Source organism: Megalopta genalis, chromosome 2, assembly GCF_051020955.1.
Source record: "Megalopta genalis isolate 19385.01 chromosome 2, iyMegGena1_principal, whole genome shotgun sequence".
Taxonomy (NCBI): domain Eukaryota; kingdom Metazoa; phylum Arthropoda; class Insecta; order Hymenoptera; family Halictidae; genus Megalopta; species Megalopta genalis.
The window spans coordinates 29,324,117-29,348,676 of record NC_135014.1 but is presented as its reverse complement, the minus strand read 5'-3'; the positions used below and the strand labels follow the sequence as shown (position 1 = coordinate 29,348,676).

Sequence of the window (24,560 nt, the reverse complement as noted above, 5' to 3'; positions counted from 1 at the left end):
TCGAACGCAACACGGTGGGCTTTTGAGAACGGTCGACAGAACGTACAGGGGAAAAAGGCGTAGGAAAGCCGCGAAGGTGGTGGAAAGGTAACAGAGAAAGCATCTATGTATGTACACATACTCCGCTTTGCCAGAGGCAACAATAGACGCTCGTGTTCGGTTGCGTAACGCGTTTGAATTGCAAAACAGGGGATCGCGAGCGTGAGTCTCGTCTCGTTTCGTTTCGTATCGTATCGTATCGTATCGTATCGCATCGTTTCAACTCGTCTCTTCTAGTCTCGACCCGTCGGATGCGTTTAAACGGTGGAATTCGCTCGACATTAGCATACACGCGTTACGGGTTGCGAGTAAACTGCGATCGCTAGTTACGTTGGACCTGTGCGGGTTTCTTTTTTCCTTCGGGGAACTCCTTGCATAAGAGATTGCTGCAACTCTCTCTCTCTCTCTCTCGCTGTTTCTCTCGCGCTTTCTCTCTCTCTCTCTCGTGCGCTTTGTCTCTCTCTCTCATGCGCTTTGTCTCTCACGCGCTTTGTTTCTCGCGCTTTGTCTCTCTCCCTCGCTGTTTCTCTCGCGCTTTCTCTCTCTCTCTCGCTTTGTCTCTCACGCGCTTTGTTTATCGCGCTTTGTCTCTCACGTGCTTTGTTTATCGCGCTTTGTCTCTCGCGCTCTCTCCCTCGCGCTTTGTCTCTCGTGCCCTCTTCCTCGCGCTTTGTCTCTCGCGCTCTCTGTTTCGTGCTTTGTCTCTCGCGCTCTCTGTTTCGCGCTTTGTCTCTCGCGCTTTGTCTCTCGCGCTTTGTCTCTCGAGCTCTGTCTTTCGCGCTTTGTCTCTCGATCTCTGTCTTTCTCGCTTTGTCTCTCGCGCTCTGTTTCTCTCGCGCTTTGTCTCTCGCGCTCTGTTTCTCTCGCGCTTTGTCTCTCGAGCTCTGTCTTTCTCGCTTTGTCTCTCGCGCTCTGTTTCTCGCGCGCTTTGTCTCTTGAGTTCTGTCCTTCTCGATTTGTCTCTCGCGCTCTGTTTCTCGCGCGCTTTGTCTCTCGAGGTCTGTCTTTCGCGCTTTGTCTCTCGTGCTGTCTTTCTCGCTCTCTCTCTCTCTCACTATCTCGCTATCCCCGGTTCTCTCTCATCCCCACGAAAATAGAATCTCGCCGCGCTTTTCCCGTTGACTTTCTCACCTCGCGCTTTTATTATATTCCAGAGGTTCCCACCGGCGCGGCGGTCTCGTTTCACCGATATTTCTCTTATTTCACTTTTCGCTTAACGACTTCATTCCGCCGTGCTGGAACACAGATGTTGCGACCGGGGCAATCGAAGGAGACGGGCGGGCCGTGCGCCCCCGGCTGTCCTACGCGATCCGACAAATGTTTGCGATCAGAAACGTCGGCGTATCGACTACGGTCGAGGACGCGTAACTTATTACAGCGCGGTGCAGCCAGGTTTGCACATGAAACTATCCTTGGTTATTATCATCATCCCCGTAACTACATACACGCTGCCACGACCGGTCGCTCGTTCCGACGACCCCGAACCTAATCTGCTGAAAGTAAACGTTATGCAATTCCTCGAGACCGAAATAAACTTCTATTCTTTTATCGTCGACGTTTAGCCAGCCCTTTGCGCTGTAACACGCGAGATTTCAAGATAACGGTGGCCTATAAATTCTGCGCTTCTACTATGGATATCTCAATATTGAAAAAAATTGACGAGATGATAGAACAATTACTTGGCGACAACGCTAAATGGAATTTCTACCGCGCGATACGTACGGAAAAATCAAATAAACGAACGAATTTTTACCGCGCTGTCTGGAAAATCCTTTGTCCGCAAATGTTCAATAAACCATAGCTGCGAGCAATTTGTTAACTTCGCCGTTTAACCTGGATGAAGAGCGCGAAGAGTGAACCGGCGTCGAAACGGAACGAAGGTCGAGCATTGTCGCCGGAAGCGACGGGAAAGCTAGCGACGCGAAGATCCCGATGGAATATGTATACAGGGTGTCCCAAAATTATGGTATCTCCGGGAAATGAGGGATTCCTGGGATCATTTGTAGCAACTTTTTCCTTTACGAAAATGTTCTACGAGGCTTCGTTCACGAGTTATTAACGAAAGAACAATGATCAATGAGAGACGAGCTCGGCTAGCGCGAGGCGGACCCGCCAACGAGCGCGCGAGGGCCCAGTCCCGCTGATTGGCTCGGCCGCCTCGCGCCAATCGAGCTCGCCTCTCATTGGTCACTGCTTTTTCGTTGATAACTCGCGAACGAAGCCTCGTAGAACATTTTCGCTAAGGAAAAAGTTGCTTCGAATGATCTCAGGAACCCCTTGGTTCCCGGTGATACCATAATTTTGGGACTCCCTATATATTCCGTTGCATTCTAATCGTGTCCCGGGACGTGCGCCGCGCTTTTTTCATCCAGCGGGAAAATCGTGATTACAGGGGCCGGCTTCGGCTCGTTAATATTCAAATCGGTGCGTGCCGCTTTTTCTCGGCCCGCCCGAGTAAATACGAAATAAATCGAGAAGCCCAGCGGACCGCGGAAGGGGGGGGGGCAACAGTCGACGGCTGCAGTCGCGCTCAAATATGCAAATCCGATTTATTATTTATTAAGCGGACGGCGGCCCGTTGACGAGACCGCGCTCGCGCCCGCAAAGCGGGAAATATATGTACGTTTCGATATTTAGTCCTGCGCGCAGGTGATCTCAACTTCGACCTTTGTCCCCGAGGGAACGCCGGTGGGAACCTTGCGACTATTCTTGATCCTCGCGCGACGAAACGAGATCGCCAAATATGGAAAAGTCGCCGGATGTCGCCGTTTTTAACGCGCGCGGCTAGAAACCAGGCTCTGCGAGCGACTGCCTAGCGTCTCTCTTTTCAACTCTCTTATAAATCTGTCGTGATAAAAATAACTGGTTCTATCGATTCGTTCGAAAAAATTAGTCTGTCTTTTTTATATTCGAATAAATTGTTCGCGTAATTTTTCACTCGAACGAGTTTTCTCGAATAGAGATTGTAAAATCGATTGAACAATAACACGAATAATCGTCGACTGTCTTTGCGTTTTGCAAAATTTTGCGGGAATATATTTGTACATTCAGGATCCGCTCAATTTCAACTGCTGGGATAATATGGGATAATAAATAATAATATATATAAAATATATTATAATAATAATATATAATAAATATAAAATATATGGGATAATAATATATAGAATAATAAATATATAAGAAATAATAAGGTATATGAAAAGAAAACATTTTATACGATAAAAAAATGTATTCTTTTTCATTCAAATCGATTATTTGCCATCGGAATACCAGTACGAACAAATACTTATTCGATAAAATCTTATTCGGGTTAATTTTCCGATTAATTTTCGGATCAATTTTGTAATTTTCTACAAGAAGTAGAGAAGTTCAAGAGTAGAAGAAGAAATTATCTGAAATAAAATAAATATAATAATTAAAATAAATATAAGATAAAATTAAAATTAAAGTAAAATTATACGTAAAATTAAAATTAAAATAAATATTACAATTACAATACGTATCTACAATAAAATATATATTGAGGATAACGAGATCGCATTTATCGAGCCGTTGCACAATTTTTATCGCGAAGTGCGTCCGAACAGACGTATCCGTTAATTCGCCGCAAAAGCATTTTTCCCGTTCCGACGACCGCGAGCGCGGCGATCGGATTCGGTGCTCGTGAATTCTTCTATCTCGGCAACCATAATCGCAACGCGCGCGTATCCTATCGGGAACGTTCGCGGAATATTTCCCGAGCGTGTTCCGCATTTTCCGTCGAGGGTGCTAAGCATATAAAAAAAGCGCGCGGTCTAATTCAAAGTAATCGACGCGAACGGTCCCGGCCGCGGCCTCTCGAAGCGAAAATGGCGGCGCGGCGTGCAACCTTGCCGCGCGCCATAAACGAATATTCTAATTTCCGTGGGCGAGAGGCAGCCTCGCGCGCGCGTCTCGTTTTATGAATTTACCGTCCCGATCGAGAGAAGTCGGGGGGGAAGGGCGAAGTAAATTGAATTCTCCGCGGACCGACGCCATGGCCGTCGCCGCCGTCCCTTTTCACGTTTAATCCGCGCGCGAATAAAATCTGCACCCCGGTCGTCGACTATTAACAGCGCCGATTCCTAACGTCGCCGGAAAAATCGAGGACGCTCCGGTCGGCGCGGAAAAACGCGCGTGACAAATTGTCGAACCGACGCGGCGCGGCGCGACGCGGAAATGGCGGGCTTTCGCTCGTTGGCTCGTCGACGCGATTCGTTTCAATTATTCGACGGTTATCGGCCGTTAGCCGGACGATATTCGTTTCGCGCGTCTATGAACGACGCTCGTTAGCGCGGGCAAACTCGTTTCGCCGTTTCGGGATCGCGAAACGGGACCGTTCCGCGACGGAACCACCGCTCCGCGAACCGTCGCGCGACCTATCTCGCCGTTTTGGGTCACGCGTCGCGGGTATAATAAAACAGTAATTTGTTCGAGAAATGTCCGGAGGTGGGAATCGAAACCGACAGATCCGAGAATACCGAGTCGCGATTCTTCGGGACGCGCGGCTCGTTTTTATGGAAACTCGGCGCGGTCGGCGAAAAATAGCGGCGGCCAGCATGCTGGTTGTACGTTAATATGAATACATAGCAATGCTGGAATGAAAACGACGACTTAACATTTTTGTTTCTGATTTTTCGCCACGATTCGGAGGCGATTCGGAGGCTACTTGACGCGATTCGAAGACAATTCGGAGGCCACTTGACGCGATTCGAAGGCAATTCGGAGGCCACTTGACGCGATTCGAAGGCAATTCGAAGGCTACTTGATGCGATTCAAAGGCAATTCGGAGGCAACTTGACGCGATTCGGTCGCATTCGATTCATGCCCGTCGCTAAACATCGTACACCGCTGGCAACGCTGTAAAACCGACGAATTCCCGATCGCGTTTCGTTCAACAATGCTTGGAAACGATAAAAGTACAGTTCGGTTATCGTTTTCTTTGTCGTTCGACTTGCCCGGTCCGTTCTCCAAAAAATGAAGAAAACGCGACGAACTGCATCAGCGTAACTGTAATGATAAAATTTACTATTATAAAAATAGAAGAAGTTACAACGAAATCGGTGAAAGTATTAATCGGAGTAAAAGTGCGATCCAAAGTATCATAAAACAGATTTCATTTCACATTTCGCATTCTCTTCCATCGGCCCTCGGCATCGTCGTAGCAATAAATCACATAGGCGTAGGACTAGTCAGCGAAATTCACGGCAACCCGAAATTTGGCATTTCCGGGAGAAATTACAGTATCCGGGGGTCGATTTTTCACCGCTTGAAACGCTTCGCGAGCCGCCGGCCACCGAGAACAGAGACACGGAATCCGGTGGAATTGGCGCAGTCGAGGCGCGCGGCTTAATGGAAAGCTCGTGCAATCAGTTCGCGTTACAGCGATTAGCGTGTTCTTGATCGGGGCCGAGAGGAATCCTTGCGTCGCGGGACAGCTTCTCTTGATCGCGTTATTCAATTAGAGCGAATGGGCGGCTCGTTGCGGTGCAACCGCGCGCGGATTAATAACGATACGCCGCGTGGTCCGTTGGTAACGTGGAGGAACGAAACGCGGCGTTCCACGGATCTAATAAATCCATTAGCCCCAGGAAAACCAGCTGCACGCGCTCCTTTATCGTTCGGCATGCTCTCTGCTCGATAATTTCCATTAATTTTCCACGGACGGCTCGCGCGCTTCGCTTTCGCGGCACGACCGCGCCGACGCGTCGACTGTCCTCGGTCGTTTTAGCCTCTTTTCCGCTCGAATGACGTGCTGCGGACGTCATCTGTACCCTGGAACAAGAAGATAAATAAACGATGATACCGGCTAGACGTAGAAGAAACGTATCGTTGCCATTGGACGTTTTGTGATTACGGTAAATTCGCCCTAATCGACGCTCAGATCGCGCACGAAAATGGGCAATTTGAGAAGAGGAGATACGATTATTTTTATTGATTAGAATTCTAATTATATTCTAATTATTCCAATATTATTATTTTATTATCATTGTAGAATATAATTATTCTAATTGTTCTAACTAGATTATTCTAATTGTTAATTATAAAAACGAGTTGCAACGCCCGAATGATCGCATCTCCTCTTCCCAAATTGTCTACTTTTCTGCACAATCCCTAATCTGCGTCAATTAGGGACAATTTGTTGTACATCGAAAACACTGACCAGCAGAATTAATCAAACTTTCGACAGTCGATGCATCGAGCCGGTTCAAGAGAACGTTAGATACTGCTGCGTACAGGGTCTCCCAAAAATATCTCGCAGTCCGGAATTCTGGGTTCCTCGGATCATTCGTAGCAACTTTCTCCTCAGCGAAAATGCAATCCGCGGCTTCGTTTACGAATTATTAACGAAGAACAATGACCAATGAGAGGCGAGAGATCAGCTAGCGCGAGGCGGCCCCACCAACGAGTGCGCGAAGGCCCAGTCCCGCTGATTGGCTCGGCCGTCTCGCGCCAGCTGATCTCTCGCCTCTCATTGGTCACTGTTTTTCGTTAATAACTCGCAAACGAAGCCGCGGATCGCATTTTCGCTGAGGAAAAAGATGCTTCGAATGACCTCGGGAACCTTTTTCTGCGTTGAGAGACATTTTTCGGACACCCTGTAGATCGGCGGATCGACCGGATCGGAGACGATCGCGTCTGTTTCAGCTGGTGGACGACGACAACAGCGTGGAGAAGGCCCTGATCAGCTACCTGTTCAGGAAGGAGATCGAGAAACGGCTTCGGAACCAGCTGGACGCGACCGATTTACAACGCAAACGCAGCTACTGGAAGCAGTGCGCGTTCAACGCGGTCTCGTGCTTCGGCAAATAGATCTTTCAAGCAGCGATCAGCAGCAAGCTTCCCCCTTCGTCTGTCTATTCTGGTCTCTTCGGGTCTCTTTCCGGTCATCTAGCTTCCGTCAAACACCAATATCCGCCTCCAATCGAATCGACATCCGCGCGGACGTCCCGCAGCTTTCAAAATATATAATCCAACGACTTCTTCGCGATTGTCAACGGTAGCCACGTTAACGCGTTGAGTGCCGCGCCGGCGACACTGATTGCTCAATCGGGCTTCGAAATTCATTTTCGTTGCAATTCGACCGCGGATTTTCACGCGGAATCAAAATTTCCTGCATCGTTCGCCAGAAACCAAAGCGAAAGGAGAATAGATTGTTTCTTCCGATAGTTCTGTTGACTCGAGGACGGCGCAACGATATCGTTAAATTCCTCTTACGTCCTCGCAATTTTACAATTCACCTACTCGTTTTTGCCGTAAACGCGTTGGATCCGCGGTCCAAGTACGATGCATTGAACAATTTCAACGTTACCAGGATTCTCGGGATACAAAAGAGGTAAATCGATCTCTCCCACGGTATATTTTCACTTTCTAGTTTCGGTTTCGTCGATCGGATGCATGTTTGCGGGAATTTTCGCGGATTTATTCGGCACTCGACGCGTCGACTCTTTGGGGCACAGGATTTCCGAAAATAAAATAGACCCGCGTTGCACAGAAATTTTATCGCGCTTCGAATCAAACGAAATTCGTATATTTTTATTAACAAAGGTATCGCATAATGTGAAAACATAAAAGAATAATAATAATTCAATTCGATTTGTTGTTACAGGCTGGGACTCGAATAGTCCCACCGTGCCACGTGGGTTCACGAAAGCGCGTGCAACCGTCGCAATATTTCTAGGTGGGTCTAAAAATGCCTCGCGCATTATCGTGCATCAAAAAGGTGGGACATTTTTAATCCCACCGTGCCCCAAAGAGTTAACGCGCCCGCTACCGCGATTCGCGTACTTGCTCATCGCTGAAGCGTCTCATCGAACGCAAAGGAGAGTCTGGACGACGGCGTGGAAAATGCATGCAACTGCACAGATTCGTAAATTACGGGATCGCGGACGCGGGCAGATGTGCGACGATGGTAGTTCTTCGAGATCGGATTCACAGATAATTGGCAATCGGAGATCAAATTCTAAAGGCTTCGCAGCGTCGGAGAACACCTGACGAAAGAACGTTTCGTTCGCGCGGCCGCGTGTCGCTTTCGCATCCAAAAATCCGGCTCGGAAATCGTAGATTAGCGCGGCGTCGACGACGGGATGTTAGTATTGTGTATTTTCGCGAAACGCGGCCGACCCGCGTGTTCCCGCTCGTCGGCAAAAACGCGCGGGTTCTCGCGCGTCGGTGCTCGCAGCGCGTCGCCGAACCGGTCGAAAGAAACAAATTCTCCTTCCATCGCGATCGAGACAGGAATGCTCGATCGTTCTCGGTGCCCTTCTCCCCCCACGCCAGCTTCCGTTCCGATTAAATGTCGCCGGTTTACGTTCCGCGAATCGGAACTACCGGAAGAATAGAGCTCGACAACTTGGTAACTTTTCCCGCGCGAAGAGTAATCTTCGGTAGAACCCGGAAACAATCGGGAGACTTCGCTTTCCAATCGTCCTCCCCCAGGGGGCGTCGAAACACGGCTGCAGTCGCGAGACACGTTTTCGAAGGTGAATCGATTCGACAAAGTCGGCGTTACAAGCCGGTCCAAAGTATTATTCGAAGCAGCAAATCGCGTCCGATTATCCACGAAGTGCGAAATTGTTTTCTCGAAGTGTTGTTCCGCGTTGTTTCCTTTTACGGGCGAGCCCCCGATACCCGCGGACGTTCGCGAACGTTGTAATCTTCCAGATTACGATCCTCCGGATTTACAAGCGCCTCCGGGTTTGCCCCGTCTTTATTGCCCCCGATGTCGGAAACGAGGGAATGCGAGCGAAACGATGCCGGTAGTTCCGAGCGGCGGCCGATCGTCGAATACACGATAATTTGGTTGAGTTACTCTCGGCGCAAATTGTATCCAGAAAAACGATATAAAAGTGTGGTATGTTCTCGAGAGCCTTGTCCCATGTCTTTTGTGCACCGTCCGCAGGTGGCGCCACCGTCGGAGGAGACGCGTCGCAAGGTAAGCCCCGAACCGGGGGACTCGTTCGATCCCCCTTTAGTTATTCATCTGCGAGCGGTGGTGCGGCGGCGCTTACATAATTCCGGCCACGATTTCCCAATCGTCGGAATGTTCCGACGCCACGGCAATTAAACCGCTTCCCCCGGCCGGCCCGATAGAATTCGATCCCGTTTCTACGGCTTCCGAAACGCTGCTCGAAGATCCGTTCAAAAGCGATCGCGATTTTTGATGCCAGAAACGGCTGCGACCGACGCGCGTTACTCGTACAATTACGGAAGCGAACTTTCGAACGAATCCATTGTTGTTCCGATCGTAAATTCTTTTTGGAAATCGGCGATCCGACCCCGTTCTCGGGTTGTTGAGAAATCTGTCGTCGAGAATTCTGTTAACCAGTTTAGCCGTTTTCGGCGAGCATGCTCGACGACCGAAATATATTCGTGAATATTTACAATTCGTCGACTGGTGGACGGTTAGAATTTAACCTCAACGCATCCCACCGGTCATTTGGCCTTATTTCGGCTTAGATATTCCGACACGAATGTACTTCTTCTGCTTATTGAAATGTTAAATCAAACTTTGTGAACGTGCTTTCTACATTATTCGCTTTGCTATTATAGGATAACTGAATCTAACGAAATTTTTATATTTTCATAACAGTAGCATTGAACAATATTTATTATTAATAAAATATTAATTTTATTTTTAATAATATTTTTAAAAAATAATATTATATTATACATATTTTATATTATATATATTATTATGTTATTATATATTATATATATTATTACTATATTATTTTTAAAAAATTGTAGGATAATATGAGAGCTTACAGTAGTACAACCCAACACTTTTATCTCAATAATAGATAACAAATTACTGATTAAAAAATTAATGATTAGAACATTAACGCTCGGTCGGTAAGCGTTAGGATCTTCGCATATTTGGAGGCCAATACGATACGAAATAAAAAAATGAAACAACATAAATAATTATTACGTAAAAAGAACTGTATACTATACTATACTGTATACTGTATACTATACCGTGAACGCTTCCAAACGGGTTTGGAACGCTTTCCGAAGAGGTCGCCGTCGGCTAACTGGTTAACAGGTTTCGGATAAAGTATATCAATCGATTCTCGTTCATGGCAGAGGAGGATCTATCGAGAGAGTGATTACAAGCAGCACTTCCGTTCCACGTATTTATTTATGTAAACACCAGATATATACTATAAAATCGATATTTCTCGTGCGTAAATGTTCCACTTGAAAAACATAATTTTGTCCGATAACAGACAGCGTGAAGTAACAGAATAAAAGTAAAAATTCGAAGTCGCAAGCATCGAAAACTCGGTACGGGGTTCTCATGTGCTTTTATAAAAATATTTGGGTAAAACGTTTCATCCGTCTAATACTTTTGAAACACATTTCTCTCGAAACGTGCACAGAATCTCGACGCTAATCCTAAAACCGACTCGCCTTCAATTTACTTAGACATGTCGGCAATTTGTTTTCGTCCCTACGGAACAGTCTGTCGCGATAATTTCAACAATTTCACAGTCGAAAATGTAAAACTGCCGAGAATGTAAAAATTCCGATCTCCGAGAAAAAGGGGAGAAAAAAATTGTCCGGTCAGAAGATGCGATTTTTCCGGGAGAACGGATCTCGCTGCGGGGAAGCGTTCGTGATTTCCAGAGCTCTGTGGATGGTTTCCGGTCATCGGTGCCCGCAGGGACAGTCGCAGTAGTCCGCCGCCAATTGGACGGCGTGCTCTTCCGTGTCCTGAACGTGGGAAGCAGAGGCGGACGCGTCCAGCCAGCCGACGGTCACGTGTCTGGCCGTCCTCGGCACGCCCTCGAACTCCTGGAAAACGTGTGTCGATGAGATTAGGATACACGCGGGGGCAGCCGGAACGAGCGGAAATCGCGATCGACAGCTCGCCGGGAACCGGATAGTTGTTAATTGCCGCGTACGACCAGCGGAGCTGACAAGTTGCACCGGCCAAAAGCCGCTTAACTCGCGGCCGCTAACCGACTTTAATCACGTTATCGAGGACCTGTAGCGTTCGATCTATTTAAAAGCCGATCGCTAACGCCGCACGGAACACCGTCTGCCAAAATAGCGGCGACAATTTTGTTTCATCGCCGGAGACGTCTGCTTGGATTTCGTCGCTGCGGTCACGGGGTTTGCGAGACGAAAAACGCTGACCAATCAGAGCCCGGTTCCGCTCATTGGCTCGACCGTCTCGCGCCAACTAACCTTGTCTCTCATTGGTCACCGGTTCTCGCTAATAACTCGTAAACAAAGCTGCGGATTACGTTTTCGGTAAGGAAAAGGTTACTTCAAATGACAACAGGACTCGTTAATTTCCAGATTGCGAGACATTCTTGTGACACTCTGTGTACGAAAAGGTAACGTTTGCCGTACTGTCTTCACGTTAAAATTTACATAATTTTCCCGTATTCATTTTTCCAACTACTGCAATCATCAGTCTCTGTTTCGTTTACTAACTCTTGTTTTTCCACAAACTATGAATTCGAATCACGACTTAAAAAGTTACAGGAATAGATCGGTGTTGTCTTCGAATAGCTTGCAGCCTCGTATTCCCATTATCTGATAGTTTTAAGAAGCGGTTCGAAGCTGGAAGCTTCGAGGTTATGTCTCGTCGGAACGTCTAGGCAACTCACATGGATCGTCGACGAGAGGATCTCGGGGCCGACGTGGATCACGTGCGTGGCCATCGATCGCTCCTGGTCCGTCAACGTCCTGGCTCCGAGCCTGGCGATTTATCAGGATTAAGGAAAATAGATCCGGTTTAGCGACCCAATCATCCCCTTTGAATCTTCCAGCGAAGGGAAGAGGCGCACGCTGACCCGATTCCCCATCCTTGGTTTAAGAAGCATAATCCTATCTGTCCGAGAGATAATTAAAAGCCGAAGTCGGACTCGACGAACAAAAGGATACGTTTTCAGCATTCTGAGGACCCGCTTGCGCTGCTTCCGCTTGAATCCTGGCGCCAGGACCACGGCAGCTGCGCCCAGGATCGTTCTCGACTCCTGAAAACCGTTTGCCTGGAGCATTAAACACTGGACACTGAACCAACGAGTGATAATTCATAGTTTTTATTACAATATATATGTGCTTGGATTAAGAACTTTAAGATCATTCCCTGCGAAAGAGTCTCTATCGCTTCAGCAATTTTGTAACAAAAATGTGAAACTAGTCACTTTGACTCTGTAGGTTTAACGTTGCATAGAAAATGAAATAGAATTATGATTCGATGGTCGAACAAACGCGTTACCAATTCGTCGGCCAAGAGACTGGACAACGGCTTCGCATCTGCTGGGAGACCGTCCAGTGGTTTTCGACCGTCTATCCAATTCATGGGCGTTCCAGCTGCAGAGTACTCTATATACTGCGAAATAATCTCAATGGAATAAGCGATGCATCGATTAAAAATTAAATAATAAATATCGAAGCGTTGCCTACATCCTTGTCTATGAACGCGTAGAACTCCGGTCGCTCATCCTCGAAACTGCTCCTTGGTTCTTCTTCAATGCTCGCATCCGTTGGTTCGTCCTTAACTTTCACATCCGCTGGTTCTATCTTAATTTCCACATCCGCTGGTTCTATCTTAATTTTCACATCCGCTGGTTCTATCTTAATTTTTACATCCACCGGTTCTTTCTTAATTTTCACGCCGCCTGCTTTACCGTTCGAATTTCTGCGCACCTTCTGCTCTTTGTCCGAGTCGCTCTTGCGCTTCCTGGAAGACGCTGGCATCACGTCGATCTTCTTCTCCGGAGTTGTGGAGAGGTCCGGCTGGTCCCCTTCGTCCCTGGAAAAATAGCCGTCGATTTAGTTTTCTATTGTTACCGTCGATTACAATTTTTATTGTAACATATTAAACGAACAGAATGTTACTGGGATTTTTCTAATACAAAAGAGACAAACTAACGTTTACTATGGTAAATTGTAACTTTCTAGTTCCTGTTGCATTCATTAAATAACTCTGATGTTGACAATTTTTAGTATTGATATCCTCAGTAAATATAATTAAATATTATAAAATAAATATTATTAAATATATAATATATTATAAATATTTATATATTGATTATATTTATCCTTTATCCAGTATTATATTTATCCTTTCAATCCTGAAAAATTATTCAGAACAGCAAAGTTCTCGACTCAGTAACTGTGAGAAAAAATAGAGCAAAGGGTTTAACGATTGAAAAACCGCGTTTCACGATGGAACGGAAAAAAAGGTACTTGGAATCAGCCGGCAGGAGTCGACTCAGATCTATCGAGTCGGATCGTTTGGAGAATAGATCCCGAAGCTCGGCCAGATTGGTGGCAGTGGACCAGTCCTTGTCGTCGCGGATCCGCGTCACCCTCGGGAACCTGATGCTGATCCCGTCCGCGGTGTGTACACCTTGGTTCGTGAACTCCGCGCCGGTGATCTCCCACACCGGTTGCTTCTGAAGAAATAGATATCGATCGATCTCAGCCATTGCTCTTCTTCATTCACTCGTTCTTAGGATAAGACTCGATACCTTCGGATCCCTCGCCACGAAGTCCGGAATCATCGGCTTTTTCGCTCGCAGCCAGCTAGGCAGTTTGTCGGGGTCTTTGCCGATTTTGATCATGTCAAGCTCGTCCTGCAGCAGAACCAGCGTTGCGTCGTCGTGGCCCGTGTGTACCTGCATCGAGATATTGTTCGGTCGACGTGAAATTAATTACTCTACGTTAGACAATAGGTCCTCACTTTGGTCACTGTCAGCCACTGGTCGTGATCCTCGTCGTAGCAGCCCATCAGGAACACCGACTTCATTCCACCTGCGGAGGGGTTTGTATATTAATTAATTATATTATATTATATTATATTATATTATATTATATTTAATTATTTAATTAAATTTAATTATGTTTAATTATTATAAATTAAAGTGAAGGAGAAGGGCTGCTTCTAGGACTTAGGATCTAAGGTCTATGCTATTGTTTGAACAATATTCTGAAGCTCCAAATAGTACAAAAGAAGATTAGTTGGAAGATTGTAGAAAAAGAAAAGGATCTAAGCTAGTAGGATCTAAATCCAAGGCCTATTTTATTATATTATTATTATACTATTATAAGAAAAGGATCTATAAGCTAGTAGGATCTAAATCCAAGAGGTCTATATTATTATATTATATTATTATGTAATATATTATATATTATATTTATATTTAATAATATATAATATAATATATATTATATTATTTTATTATATTATTATTTTACTATATTATTAATTTATTATATTATTTAGAGTGAACAATAGACTTATAGTACTACCTGACACCTTCCAGCTAATTTCCACGTTCCACCTAATATTATAGTACCCTATACCTAAATCCAAGGCCTATACTATTTAGTAAACAATAGACTTATAATACTATCTGACACCTTCCAGCTAATTTCCACGTTCCACCTAATATTATAGTACTCTATAGAACTGCCTGAAAGATCGCCTCAGATTTGAAGCATCAAGAATAAAGAGTCTAAAACAATCAAAGGCTCGGACCAGCCCAAGGAGCAAAGAAGGCAAAGTACAAAGGGTAAACGGTCCCAAAGAAAGTGCTGGAGCAGATAGCGACGGTCGATAGACACGAACCCTTGTTTCCAGTGCCGTACCAAGCGCCGAGAACGACGAGATCTGCGGTATCAGCCATCGCACCCCCGAACAAGTAGTCCTTCTTTACCTTCAGCCAGTGTCTCTTGCCAGGTTCGTACTTGCCCTGCGAACATTATCCTCTGATAGCAAGGACAAAGGGAATTTGATCGACCCGCAAATACTCACGGTAACATCCTTCAGGACCAATCCCTCGAGGCCCATCTTGAGGACCTTGGCGATCATCTGGGCGAGCTCTCGCGGCTCCTAAAATCATTAAAATCCTCCGTAAGTCGTTACACGCGCGATACGAGAGAATCGAAACTATTATACATTTACGTGCACTTCCTGAACTTCCGAGAGCATGATTCTGTTCGGTATCACCGTCATCCGCTTCGTCAGGATCTGCCTGCGCTCCATCATGCTCCTGCGGACGGAGAAAGGGGTCAGCTTCTCTGGTTCTCTGACGAAGCTATCGGAGGGACTTACTTGTGCAACAGGACCTCGCCGTTGTAGTAGATGCAGTCGAACACAAAGAGGCAGACGTTCGCGTCCTTGAACTCCGTTTTCTGCGGGGAACGTAGAATAGATAGACAGGGAAGTCCGAGAGGTTCGACTTTTACGGAGGAGTGCGTTACCTTGTGGATGCCCAGGGTGCCGAAAGGCAACGGCTGGCCGGTCTTCGTGTCTATCACGAGGATCTCCGAGTCCAGGATCAGGTCGTCGCCGTCCGGGAACGCCTTGGGAATGTACTCCTTGAAGAGGTTCACCTGGAACGATCGTTAGCGTATCTTGAGAGACGGGGCAAGCATCTGTGGCTCCCACCCTTGCCAAGGGTAGGTCCCGAAAAATCGAGATGACTCATCAGAAGGCGTCGCAAGCTTCTCTTATTTTGTTATGCATTCGGAAATAGTCTATCGTTCGGAACAACCTTCTTTCAATAATCAAGGACAGACGATTATAATAATTTCATGCGTGATCACCGCTCCGTCGATCGGATCCAATTGCTCAAAATTAACCCTTTGCACCCCGCGCCATTTTAGACGTTAGCTAGCAGCTACTTGGCACCACTTTGTCGCAAAAACGTGCACTCAAGAACCTTTATATTATAAAATATATTATATTAATTAATATAATATAAATAATATAATATTTAATATATAATAAATTATTATATAAATATATTATAAATATATATAGTGTATTATATAATAATTATAGTATATTGTAGTATATATTATAGTAATATAGTATATCATATAGTAAGTATATTATAGTATATTATACAAATATGATATAGTACATATATCATAGCATATATTATATATTATACTTTAGAACCAAATAAGATATTAAAATAATTCATTTATATGAATTTGTAGACATCGAGGAACATGCATTCGCAAAAACAAAAATCAGCATTTTATTTCCCATAATTTCCTACAGTATGATAAATTTTAAAGCATCCCGATATAACAAACATCACCCTCAGAGGGTACATCCGAGTGAAATGCTAGAATTACGACGTTTTTTAGAGGCAACAACGGCGTGCAAAGTGTTAATTTGGCGAGTATTATTTAACAGGAACCAAAACACGTCCGCGATCGCTTCAATCCGGGTCCCACAACCCCGATTGAGTTCAAAAAACCGCGCGTTAATTTCCGTGCATCGCAACGCCAATGCAAAAATCCTACAACAACGAACTTCTCCTATGCGCCCAGGAAAGAGTGTTGCACCGAAGCAGGGTGCAACGGGACGAGAGACTTGCCTTGTGAGGCAGCACGGGCTTCAACGACCTGCTGAAGTAGCGGAACTCGGTGCCCCTCTTGTGCACCTGGACGCGCTCCCCGTCGTACTTCACCTCGGACAGCATGCCGTCGGGACACTTCTTCATCGCCATCTCCACGGACTTGCAAGCTTCCGCCTGTCGGTTCGCAAGAAACGCTTTGTACACACCGGGAAGAGAAAACTTCGCTCTCATTGTTCAAGGGAAACATTGCTCACCAGCATCGGGAGAACGGGCGTCATCAAGGCCAGAGCAGCGACCCTGCTGCCGGAAGGGGACCCTGAAGAAGTTGCAGCTTGTGCACCGGGTCTCGCGGTCTCCAGACACCGCTCGACGACGCTGACAAGGTCGTTCGAGGTCTGGAAGGCCGCGTACGCGTCGCCGTGCACCGCCGCCAAGCTGCAATCGCATCGATTAGCTAGACCAGACCGGGCCCCAGAGATCTAGGGCCTTCAAGGGACACTCACATGTGCTTCGGGCCGGTGTTGATCCTCAGGTCGTGCTTGATCAGCCGGACGATCGTCTTCAAGTCGTTGGAGGTGCACCTGGGGACATCGGGATCGTGAAACAAAGGCTTTCGCCGTCATTCATTAAAAGACTCCGCTGATCTTACCTGGGCAGGACCGACCGGAAGTGCTGGGTCTGCTCGTTCTCCTTGGTCAAGGTAGACAGCTTCGCGAGGAACTGGTCGACCTGGCAACAGAAACGTTTACGGGAGATGCGATCGATGCGCTCGAATCGCCGGCTGATTTATTCCATTCGGGACATAGTTATTTCGCGGAAGGCTCTTCTCCGGCCCGTCCCAGGCCCGAAATCCTAGTAAGCCGAGCGAGCCCCGTGGAATTCCCCTCGCGACCGAAACTCTATGCAACCTAATCGCGGCGAGATCGATTCTCATTCGAGGCGGGAGCTTCGGCTCGAGCTTTTCTCGTGAAAACGACATGCCTCCTGAAATCTGAGGAGATCGGGCCGACGTCCGCTGAGGACGGTGCAAGAATTGCGGGAGAATTGCGTAGAAATTGCGAAAGAATCGCGTAGGAATTGCGGAAGAATTGCGTAGGAATTGCGGAAGAAATGCGTAGGAATTGCGGAAGAATTGCGTAGGAGTTGCGGAAGAATTGCGGGATAAAGCGTCGTTGATCGCGGCCTCCGTTCGCCTCGCCAAAAAAGGAAACGCCGAAAATGGAGCTTCGCCGCGGCTCGGGAGAAATTCCGAGGACTCTCCGGTAGGTTTTCGGTAGCGAAAATGTAAAGAATTTTAGTTTAAAGATGGAGAATGACTCTAGTACCTCCTGCAGAGTGAGCACGCTCTTGCCAGCAGGCTTCGAGGCGACGCTGTTCTCGAAGAACGATCGAATCGTCTCGGCGACGTCGCCCTGCGCCAGGTGCTCCAGCATCTCGTCCTCGTCCTGCAGCAGTATCCTGGAGAACAGCTTGACCAGCTGCTTGCTCTGCAGATTGTAGATCTTCTTCTCCACGCCCGGGAGCAGCATCCTGCACCAGAGCACCGTGTCGCCCTTGAAACCGTCTGGAAAACCAACGACGCGTCGCCTCAAAACTCAAAAGATTCCGTTCAAGCTAGACACCTTTCGCGGCGTGGTTGCGGCGGAGACATCGGTAAGTCCATTATCTCTAATACTGTATATACAGGGTGTCCCAAGAATGTCTCGCGATCCGAAAGTGGCGGGTTCCTCGGGCCATTTGAAGCAACTTTTTCCTTTACAAAAATGTTCTCCGAGGCACCGTTAACGAGTTATTAACGAAAAACGGTGACCAATGAGAGGCGAGCTCGGCTGGCGCGAGGCGATCGAGCCAATGAGCGGAACTGGGCTTCGCGCGCTGGTCGGCTGGGCCGCCTCGCGTCAGCCGTACTCGATTCTTATTGGTCACTGTTTTTCGTTAATAACTCGTTAACGGTGCCTCGGAGAACATTTTTGTAAAGGAAAAAGTTGCTTCAAATTATCCGAGGAACCCGCCATTTCCGGATTGCGAGATATTTTTGGGACAGCCTATAGACTGTTGTAAATCGATGCGAAGACAAAAGAAGTGTGAAACAATGCATACGAAGACGATTATTTGGTTCAAACGATGAGCGAGTGAGCTACTAGAGCAAGCCACTATAGCGGCGCGTCGTCCAGAGAGATGACATCCGCGAAAGTCACTATAGTGGCGCGTCGTTCTGAAAGATGACACCCGCGAAAGCCACTATAGTGGCGCGTCGTGTCTAAAAGGTTAATTCTAGCACCGTAAACCGAATATCCACGATCAGCGGGGCCCCGGTTATCGTGCACGGTTTATCGTCACGGAACTTTCCGCTCGCATGTTGCATTCCGGCGCGACGCGTTTCGCCGGTCGCGGCTCCCTTTTTCTCTCCCTTGCGATCGCGCGTCCTTTCTTCCCGTTTGCCGCGCGAAACAACAGCCCGCCGAGGATCCCGCGACCGATGAAAATTGCGCGGGCGAACCCGATCGGCTTCGCCAATATGAAATTCCTGCGGTTTCGATATTAAAGAATCGCTACGGCGCGCCGAAAGCCGCGGCTTTGACACGTTCCCGGGATCGTCGAACGCTCTTCGAATCTCTCCGGAGTCTGTTCGCGAAGAAATCCACGACCTGGAGAGTTCGACGATCATCCCCTCATCCCCCGCGGAATCGTCGTCGAAATCAGGTGGGCCGATGCCGTGGCCGACCGTGAAGCTGTTGTTTTCGCATGATCCGTCGTCGCAGGGGTGGTCGAGGTCAGGGCCGCTCGCTCGCTCGAGGCCGTCGTTATTAGGTTGCTGCACACGCTGATGTGTCGAATTTTTTGGCGACCACGGTCCCCGGTTATCTCGCCACGGCGTAGTAGGCCCTGCTCAGATAGCGCGCTGTCGCAATTAGTTTTATTTCAGCCGGCGTAATCTGGGAGACCGGCGAGAAAACCTAATTTACTCGCCGTTCCTACGAAATAGACGCGCCGCGGCGACGTTGTCCCGTTTTTCCGAGCACAGGGTATGTTACGGTAATGTCTCCCTTACTGACGCACAGATTGTCCACTAAAATGGATAATTTGAGAAGAGGAGATACGATTGTTCGAGCCTTGCGACTCGTTTTTATAGTTATTGACAATCGATAGCCATAAAAAACGAGCCACAAGGCTCGAACAATCGTATCTCCTTTTCCAAAATTGTCTATTTTAATGGACACTCTGAGCGTGTATTATTTACTGTACAGTAATGTCTCGCTTACTGACGCAAGTAATGTCTCTCTAATTGCCGCCCAGATCGACCACAAAAATGGACAATTTTTAGATGAGGAGATACGATTGTTCGAGGCTTGCGACTCGTTTTTATAGTTGTTGAAAATCGATAGCCATAAAAAACGAGCCACAAGGCTCGAACAATCGTATTTCCTTTTCCAAAATTGTCCATTTTAGTGAACACTCTGAGCGTGTATTATTTACTGTACAGTAATGTCTCCCTTACTGACGCAAGTAATGTCTCCCTAATTGACGCCCAGATTGCGCACAAAAATGGACAATTTTTGGACGAGCAGATACGATTATTCGAGGCTTGCGGTTTGTTTTTACAGCCACGAATTTGCAACAACTATAAAAAACGAGCTGCAAGGCTCGAACAATCGTATCTTCTCTTCCCAAAATTGCCCATCTCCGTGCACAATCTGAGCGTCAATTAGGGAGACATTACCGTAATCTGGGAAGAGAAGATGCGATTATTCGTAGCTCGTTTTTACAATCGTGGACAATTTATAGCTATAAAACTAAACCGCAAGGCTCGAACAATCGTATCTCCTGTTCCCAAAATTGTCCAGTTTTGTGCGCAATCCGGGCGTCAATTGGAGAGACATTACTGTATTCGCTGCTCGGGGGCTGCTCGACGAACACAAGTTCCATTGATAAACCGCGGCCGGTTACTTTTTCCTCGGTCCAATTATTGGGCTGAGTAATTCCGCCGGATGAATCGACGCGGCGCGGCGCGCCGCCTTCGGAACACCCCCGGTGTCATCTGTCTTCATTAATTACGCCCGATAAGATAACGTCCGCGGCCCGATCGCGGCCGGCTGTGTTACAGAATAGGGTTACTGGCCGTTAGAAAGTTCTCCGTAAATAAATAAACAAGATCCAGCCGCGGACGCCCCGAAACGCCGAACTTTCGCCCCGCGCGAAAGGGCGCGCGCGCGCTTCTTCGCCAGGGGCGACCTGTTGCCGGCGATCCTTGCGCTCCCGTTTTTTCTTTTTCATAGTCCGGGTGCTTCGTGGTCGCGATTTTTCACCGGCGGTTCGTTCCGTCGCCGGGGCGACGGTCGTTTTTCCGCCGTTTTTCCGGCCGTCGGACGCGCGTGCCGCGATTTCTAAAGCGACGCGACGCGCGAACACCGTGGAAGGGTTGATGCACCCTTGATATTTTTCCGCAGCCTTCTGTGTTCAGCCACCGTGTCTCCGCGTACCTCGATTTAATGGTTTAGCCTAATTTGATAGTTTGCCCAGATTTATAGTTTTTGTTCCGCTAATTTTTCTGTGACGTGATAGATAAATAAATGAAAGAAAAACGTCGAAATGACCGTCGAGCAATAAATGCGAGGTGGCCAACGTTAATCCCTCGGCGATCGCACCGTGTGCCTGTGTGACATGGGCGCGCTAAATTAACGAAGAACAATGGAAGAACCGTCGGTCATCGCACTGGGTTACTCGGTTGAACGTTCAACCGAATCACGTTGCTTTTAATTGCGGCAATTTCTCCCAGAAATGTTCGGTGGTCGGAAGTGAAACCGGCAGATATGGGAATATTGTGTCGCGATTCTTCGAGCCTCGCGGATCGCTTTTATATGTATTGATATTTATATTGTAATTTTTATATATATTAATAACGTAATAATATGATAATAGTAGTAGTAATAATAATATAATAATAATATTATAATAATAGTAGTAGTGGTAATGATAATAATATTATAATAATAGTAGTGATAATAATAATAATATAATAGTGGTGGTAGTAGTAATAATATAATAATACTATAATAATAATAATAATAATAGTAGAGGTAATAATAATATAATAATAAAGTTGCAATAATAATAATATAATAATACTAGTAGTAATCATAATAATATAATAATACTAGTAGTAATAACAATAATATAATAATAATAGTAGTGATAATAATAATAATATAATAATAGTGGTGGTAGTAGTAATAATATAATAATACTATAATAATAAAGAGTTGCAATAATAATAATATAATAATACTAGTAGTAATAACAATAATATAATAACAATAGTAGTGATAATAATAATAATGTAATAATAGTAGTAATCATAATAATATAATAATACTAGTAGTAATAATAATACTATAATAATAATAATATAATAATAAAGTAGCAATAATAACAATATAATAATAGTAGTAATCATAATAATATAATAATAATAGTACTAATAACAATAATATAATAACACAAGTAATAATAACAAAAATAGTGGTAATAATAAGTCGCGTCGCCCAAGTAACTTCGCCGTTTCGTCGATCGTGAACGTCGCTCCGTCGCCGAAGGGTTATTAGCGACGGCGCGCGACGTTGCGGCCGTAGCGCGGCTATTAGACGATTTACAGTCTCCGACGATACAGTCTCGCCGAGAGTTCGATAAATTGGGCAAGGTTAATAAAACGCTGGCCTCTGTGTTTCGTATGCTTTGCCTGGAACATTCGACGTTCTTCTCTTCCCGCGACAACCGTCGCTTTTCAGCGACGACGATGACGCTTTCGTAATTGGTCGCGTCGCGGTTCTCGGCCGCCGGTTCCAATTCGTCCGGTGACTCCGCGGATTGCGGCGATCGAACACGGCGGTGTGTCCGGGCGAAAAAGTCACCGGCGATTCATCGTCGGCTCAATTCGGCGTCGATAGCTCGCCGGAGAAGAAGCCGATCGGCTGACCTCTCGCGCGTGCTCCGCCGAAAAGTGAAATCTCTCTCTCACTCTCTCGCTCTCTCTCCCTCTCTCGCTCTCTTCCTCTCTCTTTCCGGCGAACGACGGAGGAACGGGGCGAAGAGAAAGCAACGGGAGCCGAGATAAAGCAACCGGAGGAGATAGTTCCGACGAAAAAGTCACGGCTGGTGCGAGGGTCGGCCAATTGAATTTCTTTTTGCTTTGTTTACGGGCGATTCCGCGCCGGATCACGGAGTAAACACGGTCCCGTGTGTGTCCCCAAGATCTCCGGACGCTTCTTCGCTTTCGCTTTCGAGACGTGCACACACACGCTTCGTCTCTCGCCTTTCGTTTTCGCCCCGGCGAGGCTTCGCGGCTCGCAAATGCGGAGGTGACTTCATGCCTGAGATTAGAGAGCCGCGCGCGCGCGCGCGAAAGAGAGTGACAGAGAGAGAGAGAGAGACGAAGAGAACGGTTTAATTAATGATCGATGGGCCGAAGGAAACGCGGGAGAACGATAGGGGGAGAGGTCACCGAGTTGATACCACCGGCTCGTACAAAGTGTAGTTCCGCTGACAACGATAAAACATAGCGGCGCGGCCACCGCCGGGCCCTCAATCAGAATTTCCACGGGCTGACTCACCGAACGAATAGTCCCACGCTAATTACAAGTAGAACCGGCTTGGACTGATCAGACACGCCGACGGATACGTGCCGAGACCGCGGCTCGCTGCGACGGGCGGCCCTCGGCGAGACGCTTTTGCTTTCGATTTTACGAGTCAACGATGTAGTAACTATTGTATATTATATATATTAAAATATATAAATAATATAATATATAATAATAATGATGATAATATATATTAATAATAATAATATATAGTAACAATAATAATATGTAATAATAATGATAATAATATATAGTAATAATAATAATATATAATAATAATGATAATAATATATAATAATAATGATAATAATATATAGTAACAATGGTAATAATATATAATAATAATAGAATAGAATATAAATAATAAATAAATCAAAATATACAAAATATATTAAAATAATTATTACTAACTATATGTATATATAAGTAACTTGGACGGTACAATAAATAACCTTGACATAACGCTGGATACATCTGTTTACTCGGGTGCACTTTAATGATCCTCTTAACCCCTTGCCATACTTTGACGAGTTTGACACGCGATGGAGATTTCTAGGAAGAGCCTATTAAGTCTGAATAAATATTCCGTTCTTTTAAGTCGAAAACAAATTCTGTCTCTCGTCATCGATATTTAAGCAATCCGACTAAATGCAGGCACACGCGATAAAAACATGAATTGTCTTCTTTCTTCTTAAAAATTATTTTATTAATGCAACTAGTCGTTAGGCAACTATGAAGAAAATGATGTGAAAAGGGGTTAACGAACTCTTTTAGCTGCGCACAGGATAGAACGAGAATAGAGATGCAGGGGCTTGGAATAAGTAGTAGTATAATTTCTCCCGGAAATGCCAAATTTCGGGTTGCTGTGAATTTCCCTATGCTAGTTTCTTATTATATATATGTATATATATATATATATATATATATATATATATATATATATTATATATACTATATACTATTATATACTATATAATATTATTATATAGTATTATATTACACTATATAATTATATAGTACTATATATTATACTATTTCTTATTATATATATATAATAAGAAATAAATCAAAGGCGGCGTCCTCCGCACTAAACAATTTGCCAAATTACTATTAACCATATCATCGTAATCCGTGAACCAGTAATTCTAAGAAATCCTCAAACGATCGCTCTCCAATTAAAAAAAAAAGAAAAGAAAAAACAAACAAATCGGAACACCGGCCGAGCGAATGATCGAACCGAAATAAATCAAAGGCGGCGTCCGCTCGCCGTTTCGGCGAAAGAATAGAGAGCCCTAATCGGACCGGGACATTCGAAGAAGCGCAAATCAGTCTGCCGTAGTCTCGCCGGTTGAGCCGGCGGGTGGGCCGTGTGGGCCCGGTCGGATCGGGTCAGACGATCGTGCTCGATCGTTGCCGAAACATTGTCCGAGATCGGAGAGGCGGCGCGCGCCAATTTCGCGGCGGTCGAAGGAGTTATTTCGTCGATCGGCTGACACGGACAATAATCAGCCGCAACGACGAT

At 46.0% G+C, this 24,560-nt stretch overlaps 2 protein-coding genes across 4 annotated transcripts in view; one reads left to right on the top strand and one right to left on the bottom strand.

Annotated features, from left to right (window-relative positions):
• LOC117229960 (prohormone-1) overlaps positions 1 to 8,928 on the top strand; it is a 31,321-nt gene extending 22,393 nt beyond the window's left edge. For both annotated transcript variants that reach the window (XM_033486930.2, XM_033486929.2), the window contains exon 3: positions 6,709 to 8,928. In XM_033486930.2, coding sequence (XP_033342821.1) covers positions 6,709 to 6,873 — 165 coding nt within the window. In that variant the 3' untranslated portion in view covers positions 6,874 to 8,928. The remainder of the gene's footprint in view (positions 1 to 6,708) is intronic.
• Positions 8,929 to 10,185: 1,257 nt separating this feature from the next.
• DNAlig3 (DNA ligase 3) overlaps positions 10,186 to 24,560 on the bottom strand; it is a 55,879-nt gene continuing 41,504 nt past the window's right edge. For both annotated transcript variants that reach the window (XM_033486923.2, XM_033486925.2), the window contains exons 4-21: positions 17,729 to 17,967; positions 17,053 to 17,132; positions 16,907 to 16,984; positions 16,658 to 16,838; positions 16,422 to 16,577; positions 15,292 to 15,423; positions 15,143 to 15,222; positions 14,993 to 15,080; positions 14,843 to 14,920; positions 14,657 to 14,780; positions 13,769 to 13,839; positions 13,557 to 13,703; positions 13,273 to 13,481; positions 12,487 to 12,835; positions 12,299 to 12,412; positions 11,962 to 12,053; positions 11,685 to 11,775; positions 10,186 to 10,860 (exon numbers count right to left, since the gene is read on the bottom strand). In XM_033486923.2, the coding sequence (XP_033342814.2) occupies positions 10,714 to 10,860; positions 11,685 to 11,775; positions 11,962 to 12,053; positions 12,299 to 12,412; positions 12,487 to 12,835; positions 13,273 to 13,481; positions 13,557 to 13,703; positions 13,769 to 13,839; positions 14,657 to 14,780; positions 14,843 to 14,920; positions 14,993 to 15,080; positions 15,143 to 15,222; positions 15,292 to 15,423; positions 16,422 to 16,577; positions 16,658 to 16,838; positions 16,907 to 16,984; positions 17,053 to 17,132; positions 17,729 to 17,967 (2,456 nt within the window). In that variant the 3' untranslated portion in view covers positions 10,186 to 10,713. The remainder of the gene's footprint in view (positions 10,861 to 11,684; positions 11,776 to 11,961; positions 12,054 to 12,298; positions 12,413 to 12,486; positions 12,836 to 13,272; positions 13,482 to 13,556; positions 13,704 to 13,768; positions 13,840 to 14,656; positions 14,781 to 14,842; positions 14,921 to 14,992; positions 15,081 to 15,142; positions 15,223 to 15,291; positions 15,424 to 16,421; positions 16,578 to 16,657; positions 16,839 to 16,906; positions 16,985 to 17,052; positions 17,133 to 17,728; positions 17,968 to 24,560) is intronic.